This window comes from Hippocampus bargibanti, linkage group LG10 (assembly GCF_051943395.1).
Source record: "Hippocampus bargibanti isolate YZ-2025 linkage group LG10, ASM5194339v1, whole genome shotgun sequence".
NCBI classification, from domain to species: Eukaryota; Metazoa; Chordata; class Actinopteri; order Syngnathiformes; family Syngnathidae; genus Hippocampus; species Hippocampus bargibanti.
In genome coordinates, this window is record NC_142743.1 from 22,537,318 (window position 1) to 22,551,625 (window position 14,308).

Consider the following 14,308-nt stretch of genomic DNA (forward strand, 5'->3'; position numbering starts at 1 on the left):
TAGCAGTCCTTTGATCACGTCAATGCATTTTGGGGTACTTTGTTTGGTCTGAAAACTTCGTGTTGATCCGTGTTGATGGCGAAATTAGAAGGAAAACACATAAATAACGCGATGGTGATTCCTTGTGTGTTGTGACAAAAATGCTGAGCCCATTTCCACACGGAGCTTTGTCGCCATCTTCTGCCTTTTTTGGGTGCGACATCCCCCCCCCCCCTGATGCCTCAAAATGACACAGAATAAATTGTTTAGTCGGTTGCAAACATGTATGCTTTCTTCTTCAGAACTATTTGAATCATATTCATAACTGGATGAGTAACAAGAAAGCATGTTCTCCGTATCTGAAGCCATTGTTTTGATTCTCGAGCAAGGCAAGACGTCTTAACGTGACACCACGAACAAGGGGGCGGGACCTTCTGAAACGTGCCACTTTTTTCAGTTCATGCCTTTTTTTTGTGCCATTTTTTTGCAGTTTCAGCACACTTTTTCATTGGTGTGATTTTTATTGGTGCTTTGCATTTGACTAAAAATATCATAATGCGTGTTTTGGGTATTTTAGATGCTATAAAACGTTTTTCTGATGTCAGTTATGAAAGTGATGTCGGTTGTCCTTTAAATAGAGCGCACGTATTGGTAAAACTATTTCCATTGTCTCTGAGATTGCCTCAGGCAGAAAAAAAAAAGAATGTTAGCGCATTATTTACAATGCATACAAGTACTGTGTGTCTTCCTGTTCTCACCAAATGAATAAATTCATCTCAATCTGCATGAACATTAAAGTTGCAATTCCACCCCAAACTGATGTGACTACAAAACAAAAGGAAATGAGGACAATACCTAACGCTGATGAGCACATTTTTGCAATTAGTTTGAATAAGTTGTCGACCGCATGCAGTGAGTATGTGTGCGATTCAACACAGATGTAATGGCAAAATGCTTTGTCAAAACTCCACAGGGAGTCACAGAGATATGATTTGAACTGAAAACATCGAATGTTATAATAAAAGTCCTTTTCTAGGGGAACAATGTGAAAAGGTCAATGTGATGAGACAGAGAACAGAGAGGCGGTAGAACATCTGGTGGACAAATTACGATATTTGCATTTTGTATGAAGAAGACCAAGGAAATGGTTTGAACAGACACCTCCTCGCGGTGGTGAAGTGGTCTACAAGTAGATTGGCTTACACCTTTCCGAGGATTTCAACCTGGAGCTGAAACACTTCCTGAATGCAAAAGGCGGCTCAAGATGTGCCCATTTCTCTCGTGTTTAGCTGGAGAGATGTGTCTCGAGGAGCTTCGACAGATGTATTGTGGAAAGCGTCCTCTGTACCAGCATAATCTGCCTGACCTGCTTCAAATTTCCGTTCCCACTCTGTCCCTCAGATCCTCATCCTCCCTACACCTATGTATGCCCTCTGCCCATCTCACCACGATGGGGTGGAGAGCTTTCAGCCACTCTGCTTCCAAACTCTGGAACTTCTACCCAACATCCGTAATATTGACTCCCTTCTTACTTTCTAATCCCGCCTCAAAGCCCACCTGTTTAAAATTGTATTCATGGTCTAGTTTAATAAGCTATTTTATTATTTATCATTTTATTAAGGGTTTTATTATTCTGTGTATTGTTCTTTTAATTGTAAAGTGTGTTCAGAAAGGCACTTGTAAATTAAATGTATTATTTTTATTTTTATTTTTATTTTTATTTTATGTATTATGTATTATGTATGTATTATTATTTTATTATTATTATTTTTATCATTATTATCATGATTATTATTGTTATTATTATTATTATTATGAAATAGAAGGCTTTTCAAAATGTGGGAAAAACAAAAGATTCTAGGGAACAACCACAACCACAGACATATTTACCACCAGATGTAGTAAAAAGGGCTCACTGTATCACCAAGGGCTCAAACAACCCCACGCACAACCTCTTCAATCCGCTCCCCTCAGGCAGGAGGCTGTGGAACATCCAGAACATTACCACCAGGCTGAAGTAAAGCTTCTTTCCAGAACAGCCCTTCGAAGCCCCCTCCATCAGCCAACCCCACTCCCACAATATTTGTCACTGCATGTTGGACATATTGTTCTATTTCTCTATTACAAACACCTTGCAAATATCATGGAATTTAAAGAACAACCGCCGCCTCCGGACAACTTGTGTCCGTAATTTGTAAAATCGCTTCAAATGACTTCTACTGAGCGTATTTTACAAAGATCCCACCGCATATAGCTATATTTTACGTTTTAAGACATGCGCTGAATATTCTGGAAGTCTTGTTTTTGAGTTGGTCCTCACTCTACGTCACTGAAGGAACGCCCCTGAGCGAGAAACGACATACCTTGCATCACCTCAATGCATTTTGCTGTACTTTGTTTGGTCTGAAAACTTCGTGTTGATCCATGTTGATGGCGAAATTAAAAGGAAAACACATAAATAACGCAATGGTGAATCGTTGTAAGTTACACAGGGACAACTATTAGATAGTCACTGACAAAAATTCCAAGGTGAAAAATCAACACATTTCCAACGGAGCTCTGGCGCCATCTTCTGCATTTTCTGTGTCGCTACACATCAGTCTTGATCCCTCAAAATGACCCGGAAGACCTTCTTTAATCGATAGCAAACATGTATACTTTGCTCTTCAGAACTATTTGAATCATATTTATAACTGGATGCGTAACAAGAAAGCATATTCTCCGAATCGGAAGCCATTGTTTTGATTCTCGAGCAATGCAAGACGTCTTGGCGTTGCATTTGACTAAAAATATCATCCTGCATGTTTTGAGTATTTTAGATGCTATAAAACGTTTTTCTGATGTCAGTTAGGAAACAAAAAAAAGTGGTGTCGGTTGTCCTTTATGCCTTTTACATTTTTATTCCTGCTGCATTCACACTCAGCTCCATTGGAACATTTACAAATAAACAAGTCTTGCAAAATAAACAAAATAACTAAATAAAACATATGTGACAAATAAGAAAAGAACCTAGAAGCCTTCCATTTCTCATTTCTTCTTTCATAGTAAATTTAAGGTAGGCTAAAATTAAGGAACATCTCACCATGACATTCAGTAGACATTAATAGAACCGATTACCTGTCATTGCTCAGATGGATGCATGGAGCATCCGGAAAGTCATTTACATGTGAAGCCACTGTTTGTTGGCCGTCATGCACACGTTGCATTGCGCACGCATGTAAATCCGGTTAGCCATTGCCGACATTGGATGTGCATGCCGCTGTACATTATGGCTAAAAGCTGGAGGATATATAGGAGAGTTTTGCATGAGAATACAATAAAGCGGCCAAATGGTTGAAGAAAATGCATGAAAGCACACCAGCCTCTTTTAGTTTGGAAATTACAACAGCAAGAAACCTAGAGGACAAGCAGATGGAAATAAAAGGCACCGTAAAACCATCCAGTTCATCTTTCATTTCTGCCGCAGGCTCAGAGCAACTATCTACCAACGCGTGCATGCCGCACTGTGCTCAACACACGCATACAGTAACTGACAAGGTTATCATACAGGTTTGCTAATTCCACTGGATTTTCCTCAAGGCGGTGATGGGATCTCTCTTGGGGTCACTCTCAGCTCAGGCTACAACTCTGAAAACAAGTCATCACCATCTCAAGGCTTTCCATATACATCTCAGCGTCAGAAGATTGAGCGTCACACAGATTGCAAAACACTGCAAGATGATGCAGGCACTTTGGCTCAGCTGAAAACGAGCGAGCTCTAAATCTCTGTTTCTAAGGACTTAAGGGAAAGCGGGATAAAAATGGAAAAGGCAGGAAGAGGGAGGTGAACTTGAGAATGGAGACTTTGGCAATGGTAAGCCCAGACTGCCATCTACTGGCCAGTCTGCGAACCGATGGATAATATCTTTGAACAGCCGCATCGCTTTACATTGATCCGCACGGAGCAAACACGTCCTGAAAAGGGGTGTAACAAAGGCCTAGGGCATGATTTATAACGATATATAATTTATAAAAATATTCAAATGTGTTGAGAGTGAACGTCAGCTTAGTATGGACAAAATGGAATGAACAACTGGAAAGGATCCGGTGTTAGGTCATTCATTTTGGAGCAATCACAGTTAGATTGAACACGTTCAGCATCTTTGCTCCTCTAATAAAAGGCAGCAGCTGCAGAGAAATAAGAGGCTTTCTTTCTGCAACACATACTTGAGCCAATGTTCGCTTTCTTTTCTTTCATGTTGGCTGTGAATTTTCTTTTCATGGCAAATCATTGCGGCACAATACAGGAAGGGAGGCTAAAACTAGAATTTTAGGAGACGCGGCGGCATTCTTCTGCTGGCTGAATGAACGTTGACTGGGCAAACAGTGGGACAATGCAGCTGCAAGATGAATGAGACTATGAATCAATTCTATTGCATTCATGCATGCATGATATTGATCCTTCCTTCAGATCAATCAGCTTGTTGTGCATATTCAGTGACACAAAAAGTAGCAAATTACAAGACTATAAGAGAAACATATGCAATTGAGTATTTTTGAATAGTGGTGCTGCGCTACAACCTAATGGGGAGATCTATGCCAACTGTATACGTGCTGCATTGTCTTTTCCCGACACACCCCTGGGGCTACAACTCCATCTGTCCTCCCACAAATACCCCAAATAAAGACGTGATTCCAGCATGACAGTGATTTCGGTGTAGTGTGGGACGCTGTACTTGCATACAATTCTTTTGTCAGTTAAAGGACAACCGACGTCTCCAGACAAGTTGTGTCCATAATTTGTAAAATGGCTTCAAATGACTTCTACTGAGCCTTTTTTTACAAAGATTCCACCGCATATAGCTATAGTTTACGTTTTAAGACTCGCGCTGAATATTCCGGAAGTCTTGTTTTTGAGTTGGTGACGAGTCCTCACGTTACGTCACTGAAGGAACGCCGCTGACCGAAAAAAAAGGACACATTGTAGCAGTCCTTCCATCACGTCAATGCATTTTGCTGTACTTTGTTTGGTCTGAAAACTTCGTGTAGCAACAAAAATAGGCAGAAGAGGGCGACAAAGCTCCGTGTAAGGAATTAATCAGCTGATTAATGGGCTGATTAATTCCTTACATGGAGCTTTCCCGCCCCCAGGTACCTCAAAATGTCACGGAATAAATTCTTTAATCGATTGCAAACATGTATACTTTCCTCTTCAGAACTATTTGAATCATATTCATAACTGCATGTGTAACAAGAAAGCATATTCTCCGAATCTGAAGCCATTGTTTTGATTCTCGAGCAAGGCAAGATGTCTTGGCGTGACGTCACGAACTGGGGGCGGGACTTTCTGAAAATGCCCAATTCGCAGCTCAATTTTTTGCAGATTTTGGACACTTTCAATTATTTTTATTGGTGTATTACATTTGACTAAACATAGCAGGTATTTTTTTAGATGCTATAAAACGTTTTTCTGATGTCAGTTCGGAAACAAAAAAGTGATGTCAGTTGTCCTTTAAAGGGTAGAGTTGTTGTAATGTGGTTATTTCTCCTCCTTGTTTTATTCAAATGGTGCCCTTTCGCTTTAAAAAAATCAGAATGGGAATATCACATTAAAGAAAAAAAAGGATAATCTAACCTTTATGTCACGCATAATTCCTAGCAGCCGAGTCATAAATGTTTAAACCGGTGGTCTATTAGTAAAACTATGAATATGTAAAAATCAATGTTAAAAAAATATTTTTAGGCTTTGAATTAATGGGGCTGGAGTGAACTAACGGGAGTTTGTAATGTAAGACATGGAAGGCCAAAAATCATTTCATATTAAGCCTTAAATTGCAAGTATAATGTGACATGTTCAAATAAATAACTTGGCATATATACAAAAACCAATGGCAATCTTTGCCAGAGGATGTTTTGCATATGACAGTGCTCACGAAACACCCTGGGAGCAACTGCTTCCTATCAGAACTCAGTATTTTGGATAAACTGCCAAGCACCAGGATAATTAACACGGGATTACTGAATTTAGGCAGTGCATGTAAAATAGGGCTTTGCTACTTTGCTCAAGGGTGTGTCCACAGAGTTTGGAAGCAGTCTTGGAGGCATGTTGTCTGCAACAGTTCTGACACAAATCAGGTGCTACTTTTGCTGAGCGACTAATGCTTTTAATAAATAAATGATGGTGAACACTGTTTGATTTCCAATGCGTTTTCATGTGCCGGCTAATTTTCTCAAATGCACTCTGTACTCTCAATGTTTCAATTTAGACGTTCAAGTTGTATAGTCATACACATGTAAAACCTTAACGACCAAATATTTATGGTGAATGTGGATTGGGTAATGAAACACTAGCTTTTGACCAAAGTGTAAAAACACGATAACCTGTAATTTAAATCAAGGTGACACAAAAAAAATTATATTAAATGATGATGAATAGCACTGACATTAATAGTATTGAAAACATTGACGTGTTACATAATAATCCTTTAAAGGGATTTCAAGGATTATATCAGTGAATGTTTTATCAGTTCAATGCATGGATGGGGAGAGCCAGAAGATAGCGTTTGTCTTGGACCTTCAAATGACAGAATACTGGACTAGCACGTGTGGCTGCTGCTGCTCACCCCCAGAAAGAAAGCTGGCTAGTTAGCCAATAAATAGCTAGCTAGATAGCTATATAGCTATTAGATAGCTAGTGTTGGGGCAATTCGCTATACGAATATTATTACATATTTCTGTTTCCTTTTGCATCATTTGTTTTTGGATAATAGTCGTAGTTATACCACGAATGGCCCCAGGCCACACTTTGCTCACCAATGATTTAACGTTATCACTGCTACTTAACCGCATGATTTTGGAAATGTGGGAGAAAGCCGGAAATAAGCCTTTTAATCATAGGTCGATCCTTTACATATCAGAGATTTGGGAACCCTATAGCCTCGGAGTTAACTACTACCATGAGCTCACAGTTGTTGTCTATATGATGCACTGCGGCTGACCGCAAACACATTTGTATGCTGGCAGCGATTAATACAAAAAAAAAAAAAAAAAACAGATTGGTGCATGTGTCGGTGTTAGCTGTGGTGGAAAAACAGGGTCAAGAGAGTCCTCAGGATGTTTTCTTCCCCTAATTAAAGATAACAGACAGCAGCCATTTATATTCCTGTGATTGTTCGATAGCTTGCAGCATGAAAAAAAAGAGGATATGAGAGGTACTATATTTTCTTTACTTTGGATTTTCTTTCATTTCTTTCATTGTGAAAAGAAGGACTTGTTGAAAAGAAGGGCTGTGGTTCCTTCCCATTGTAACATTTTAGCCAAGTGTGTATGACCTACAAATTGTATGGAAAAAGTGCACGCTTGGTAAAGTAAAAGCCATAGCCAAATCAAAAGCTGCACTGTATCATGATTACCGGTAAGACTCTCCTTGCAAAACTGAACCAAACAACCATTAGTGCATGTGTGTACATAGCCAACTACCTGGTATGCATGAACATCAAGGACAAATTGAAAGAGCTATGAGTCACAGCTTCCTGTATCAGGCCATTACGATTCTAAGAGCATCTGACCACAATCTGTGTCACGCCTCTGTGGTAAATTCAGAATTAAACTTTCACCAGCTATGGGCGGGCACAGAAGGGACTAAGGAAAGGGCAATTTGTCCCATTTAATTGCTGTCTGCCTGCCTGTCAGCGGAATGAAATTATGCATCTTATTTTGCTCGTCTCAAAGCCACACTTTTTAAAGTAAAGGGGGAAATGGTTCCAGAAATTAAAAAATTGGGAAATATGAAGTTCCAAGTATAGCAACACATAGACAATACTTCAAACATTGATTCTTAAGGTCTAATTTTCATTACCTTTTTGCTGCGGTGTTATATTATACATCAGTGGGCACTTATACATAAATAGCCATTCACACTCACATTGACACCACATTAACTTGCATGTTTTTTGGTACAGGAGAGAACGAAGACACACACGTCAAATTTAAACCATGGACCACAGAACTCCAGGGCACAAAAACGTTGAAAAATAATTAATCATAAAAAAAATCGGTGGTATTAATGAAGTCATTAAGTTTTTTTTGCAGGCAATAAGAATATTGGTAAATACCAATACGAAGAGTAATGTGAAAGACTGCATCCCTTTGTCAACTATTGAAAACGCAGTGGCTCACCTCTCCTGGCAAATTGGCGTTTTCATGTTTATTATGTTTGTTAAAGTCACTATAAGTGCCTCGCATGCTGTGTCCGAGAGGGCAGTAATTTCATCTGTGCTGTATGTCATGCATATAAGCATATTTGACAATAAAGCTGACTGACTATTGCTGTAATATGAATTCACCAACATCGCATAGCAACACAACAAACTCAAGCGAACATTTTTGAAAGAAGCACCGATGCATCAATTACTTTTGCCACATTACGAAAAAAACACCTCCACAGTTCTCAGAAAAAAAAAAAAACTTTTGAATAACCTTCAAAGGACGCTTCAACAAGGATGTAGATAATTACCCGAGAGCCAGTGACATCTCAATCAACTGACACAGAGCATCCCACTTGTACTGCATAAAAAATGACAGTGAGATTGGTCGGACCTCATCGCCTTATTACAGACACCAGGTGGCAGCAACGGATAATGATTTGGAGCACTGGTCAATGCTTTTTTTCCCCCCTTTGTTTAAAAAGCCGATACTGAGGTTGAAACAACCAAATGAGTCAAATTATTTAATTGAATTTGCAACTATGCAATTGGATGAATGCAGCTGCGTCTTTGTGTTTTATAAAGCAGTTAGCACATCAGTGCCACAAAGTGTTGATTTTGCATTCATTCAACAGATTTGCCAAGATTGATTCATAAGAATTAATTCCTGAGCCCCCACACTATCTGTATGATCTTAAATGTGCCACTGTTGCTCACCCGTTCAACAGTGTTGCCTTGGTCATGAAGTAATTAAGTTATTCTTATTCTAAAAATCCAACTTCTTCATCCACATACCTTCACCAGTTTAAAAGATAACCGACGTCTCCGGACAAGTTGTGTCCATAATTTGTAAAATGGCTTCAAATGACTTCTATTGAGCGTATTTTAATAAGATTCCACCGCATATAGCTATACTTTACGTTTTAAGACTCGCGCTGAATATTCCGTAAGTCTTGTTTTTGAGTTGGTGACGAGTCTTCACCTTACGTCACTGAAGGAACGTCCCTGACTGAAAACAGGACACATTGTAGCAGTCCTTCCATCACGTCAATGCATTTTGCTGTACTTTGTTTGGTCTGAAAACTTCGTGAATTAACTTTCCACGGGCTGATTAATTCCTTAGCTTTGTCGCCATCTTCTGCCTCTTTTTGGTGCTACATTTCCTGCCCCCAGATACCTCAAAATGGCACGGAATAAATTCGTTAATCGATTGCAAACATGTATGCTTTCCTCTTCAGAACTATTTCAATCATATTCATAACTGAATGAGTAACAAGAAAGCATATTCTCCGAATCTGAAGCCATTGTTTTGATTCTCCAGCAAGGCAAGACGTCTTGGCGTGACACCACGAACATGGGGGCGGGACCTTCTGAAACTGGCCACATCCGGGTTAATTTTGAAGTAGTTTTGGGACACTTTAACTCATTTTTATTGGTGTTTTGCATTTGACTAAAAATATCATACTGCGTGTTTTGGGTATTTTAGATGCTATAAAACGTTTTTCTGATGTCAGTTAGGAAATAAAAAAGTGATGTCGGTTGTCCTTTAAGTGGTACACCAAGGTTACTTACGATACATAGATCAAAAAGTTTAGTGATCAATCAACACCTACGGACACAAATTATTTTGGCATCAGTAATAGTACACCGCATTACGTGTGTACTGTGTGTTTGAACGCATTGTATTGCATCTTAAAGCCGTGGACTTACATCAAACTCATTGAGGGCGGCAGCCAGCTCTCCGATGCAAGCATGGCTGTGCTTCTCGTCGGTCGGGGAGGTGGCTTGTGCGGCACCTGAGATGCCTCCGATGGCCTCTTGCACTTGCTTAAACACGTAGTCCCGGTTGGCACGTGTTGCAGCCACATCTGGGTGGCGCAGGAAGGCCTGTGAGGCAGTATACAGCATGGTGGCGTTCTTCTTCAGAGCCCCACGAGCAGCGGCCATTTCATCTCGACATTGAGGGTCTTTCAGCTCCTGAAAAAAAGGCTTTGAGTTAGAATTTAAAATGATATTTGTGTTGAAAGAGCCACAAAAAGGATTTCATTTGAGATCAAGCGGATTAATTTTGAAGACAATTGAAATGATAGGTTTTAATTCCACAATAAACTCTGTCAATGAAAGAGTTACATGTTTTTGTTTGTGTGTGTTTGTGTTTGTTTGTTGGTGTGTTGGTTTGTTGGTTTGTTTTTTTCTGACAGCAGCACAGTAGACTACTAGATCTTATTAGATCTTCCTCAGCTTTGAGATCCAAAAACATTCTCCATTGTGGGACTATTAAATGTTTTCTTATTCTTATTATGAGGTTCACTAAAGACTCTTAATTGTCTATTAGAGTGAGGATGACTGCCTATCTATTTGTACATTGTAGAGGGAGAGTCTCCACTTGGTTAATTTTCAGTAGGCGTTTTAAATTAAGCTTGTTACTGAAAAAATTGCCATCCCAAAATGTCCCTTTATCTCAGGTGTCAGGAACCTAATGCTTGCGAGCCATATATGGCTATTTTGATGATTGCAACTGGCTCGCCGATTAAACGAAATACATAATACACAATTTGATAATATTGACCTAGTTTGGCCGAAAGCACAATTTTGATTGGATGATACTGGCCGTTCATGTTGAAACAGGTAAACGGCCTTTTTAAATAAGCCCGATGAGTAAAAAAAAATGACGAGTATCGTACACTTCAGGTTGGAATCAATCTTATCTCTTTTAAATGTCATTTCCAGTCACAAGATACCAATTTGACAAATACACATTTACATAAACTCAAAATTTGGAAAGGGATAAACCATTTGAGTTTAACCACACTGTATAAAGTCACTTGTTGCTAGGCGTAATTTGTGGGTCGCATTCATAAAACAATTATAACAAATATGACATTTATAGTGAAATGTTCCAATAGAATACTACAATACGTATTGATTAATGTAGCGCTGGAACAAATGTAAGTTTATCTACCATCCATGTTTTGGGGCTATGAGAGAAAGAGAGAAGAAAAATGAAGAGAATGAAGAGGATTCTATACAGCAAGAACCAACGGCAATTCCTTTCCAAGACAGTCTTGCACAAACCCTTTCTCCACATGCTAGTGTTGCATGTACGATTTTTTTGACTATGAATATCACCCAGAGGTCTGAAGAGATTTATGATACGTATTTAAAAAGTAAGATTAGGAGAAGAATAGCATACCTGCTGTCTCCGGGCTGCTACATAATTAAGCTTCACCATCTCTTTGCCAAATTCTTTGAAGCGATTTGCCAGGTCCTGCTCATTGGTCGCATTCTTAACTCCTTCCAGGGCTTCCTCCACCTGCCACACACATAGGCATACAATGGATCCCACAAAATAAATTCATGCTCACAGAACATTTGCAACAATGCTTTAAGCAGAGTATTTTAATGACACATTCATCCAAAAATACTACAGAGTTTATTTGGATGAATGAATAAAAACGATTTTCTGCCAGCACGGAATTGCAGGCGGATTTAGGAAAAAAAAAAAAAAAAAAAAAAAAAAGACATTAATGATTACGATGTGCAGTTTAAAAGGGTCTCATTTCAGCAATCACCATCCATTGTGTGGGCACATTGTGATTCCGGACTGGTTTCCATCACTAATGAAAGTGCTTTACAAAAAGTAATGGAAAGGAAAGGAATGAGAGATAACTTGGAAGAGGGCTTTGATGACACGGCTTATGCTAGCTTCATCTGAGATCCTCTGTGGAATGGATCTGGAAAAGGGGATTGAGAAGAATGCATTTGGGGGCTCAAGTTCAATGATTATTTTAATTACACCGATGGTATTAGTTTTTTTTTATCCCTAACTCCTAAATTTATCTCAATTTTATAATTTACAATGGGTTTATAATAATCATTGCTTTCACTGCGGTTATTTTTTGTGTGTGTTCATTTTCCATTTATGTGTAGCTCGATGGTTTCTGCAAAATGTGCATAGAGCTTGAAAAAATCCGTGAGAAGCTTTGTCAAAGTTATGGAAAAGCGAATGTATAGAGAGAAAATATCCATGATTTCATAAATAAAAATGTATCTGTGAAACTACAGGTAAGTATGATTTGCTGCACAGATTATTTTGGGATGAGCTCACTAATTTTCCGTGATGATGTGACACAAAATGATAAAACAAACTCAGATGTCTTGAAAGGTCATGTCGTCAAGTTTTTTTTCATTTACATCACCCAGAAATACCCTACAGGGCTTGACAAGTCCACAGTTGGCACTTATTAAAAACTTATTAAAACAATAGGAATTCAAAAAAGAGAAAAAAAAGAAACTTTTAAGCTAACGACTGAAACGAAAGGCACCTATTAGGAAAACGTCATTAGCAACAAAATGATAGCCCAAAACGCACCATCCAAAATACAAACAAGTTCATTCAGCGCAAAGAAGTGAATGATTTTACACTCATCAAATCAATATCCAGACATAAAACACATAGAAAACACATTGACCTGTTTGCTTGTGGGAGGTAACTCCACCCCCTACAGAAACAACATCTGAAAGAGGCTCTGATAAAATCCCACGAGTGCATATCAAAAAGAGAATTCAAAGGTTTCGCAGTAGCAATGGACAATGTTATTTTAAAAGGACAACCGACACATTTTTTTTGTTTCCTAACTGACATCAGAAAAACGTTTTATAGCATCTAAAATACCCAAAACACACAGGCTGATATTTTTAGTCAAATGCAAAACACCAATAACAATAAATCCCAAAACTACTTCAAAATGATCTGAGAAAGTTTCAGATAGTTCTGAAGAGGAAAGCATAAATGTTTGCAATCGATTAAAGGAGTCCTCCCATGTCAATTCGAGCCGTCAATGACAGCAATGTAGCAACCAGAAAATGCACAAGATGGCGCCCAAGCACTGTTGGAAATGGGCTGATTTGTCTGCTGGGAATTTGTGTCAGCCAATATCAAATAGTTGTCTTGGTGCAACACACGATTCACCATCACGTTATTTATGTGTTTTCCTTCTGATTTCACCATCAACACGCAGTTTTCAGACCAAACAAAGTAATGCAAAATGCATTGTGTGTCGCTTTCTCGATCAGGGGCGTTCCAAACGTGACGTCACATGGGGAACATCCTCAACTCGAAAACAAGACTTCCTGAATATTCAACGCCAGTCTTAAAACGTAAAATATCGCTATATGCGGTGGAATCTTTGTAAAATATACTCAGTAGAAGTCATTTGAAGTGATTTTACAAATTATGGACACAACTTGTCGGGAGGTGTCGGTTGTCCTTTAAGTGTTATTTGTTGAAATAATTCATGTGCATCTCCCCCAAAAAATTGGACAAGTGTATTAGAAGCAGGTGCAAATGCATACAAAAAAGGAACCTATTTTATTTAATTGTTGCGAATGAAATACTGTAAATGAAATGTATTATTATTATTTACTTATCCATTTTAATATTGATTGACAGTGTACAGCATATATACACACGGTATATACTATATACAAGATGTTGTTACGCGATGTGAATGCAACCCAAAAATAAAATTGCTGGTTCCTTATCAATCTTACAATTTTCAGGTGAGCCAGCAGCCTCATAACGTCAGCCATGTCGGCAAGGATGAGCAGGCGTGTGACTGCAGACAGCAGGGCCCGGGCGGCCCTCACCATTGTGCCACGTTTCACAGAAGAGCAAGGGTCATCGGCAAACTCTGAGGAGGCAATGCGCATAGTCTCTCCTGCAAAGAAATCAATTAATAATTAGAATAAAAATAAGAGTAATAATAAGAACTAATGCTGAATGACGTTACATTTATGCTATGTGTCTTTCCATGCAAATTATAGGATTTTGATTATTCTACTGTGTGTGTAGACAGATCGATAGATCAATATACACATACACACACACACACACACACATACACACACACACACACAAAAAATATCTAATTATATATATATATATATATATATATATATATATATATATATATATATATATATATATATATATATATATATATATATACACAGTAAAGTCTCGTTATATCGATAGTCAAGGGAGTCCGAAAAATATCGATATAACCGGGACTATCGATATATCCGATATCGATATAACGAGACTTTACTGTATATATATCCCGGTCTTGTGCATCCCCATCTCT

General features: G+C 38.6%; 1 protein-coding gene across 1 annotated transcript in view; it reads right to left on the bottom strand.

Annotated features, from left to right (window-relative positions):
* Positions 1 to 14,308, bottom strand: part of ctnna2 (catenin alpha 2) — a 178,538-nt gene that overhangs the window by 150,198 nt on the left and 14,032 nt on the right. Inside the window, exons 4-6 of the mRNA XM_089006737.1 lie at positions 13,716 to 13,882; positions 11,356 to 11,475; positions 9,873 to 10,139 (exon numbers count right to left, since the gene is read on the bottom strand). Coding sequence (XP_088862863.1) covers positions 9,873 to 10,139; positions 11,356 to 11,475; positions 13,716 to 13,882 — 554 coding nt within the window. The remainder of the gene's footprint in view (positions 1 to 9,872; positions 10,140 to 11,355; positions 11,476 to 13,715; positions 13,883 to 14,308) is intronic.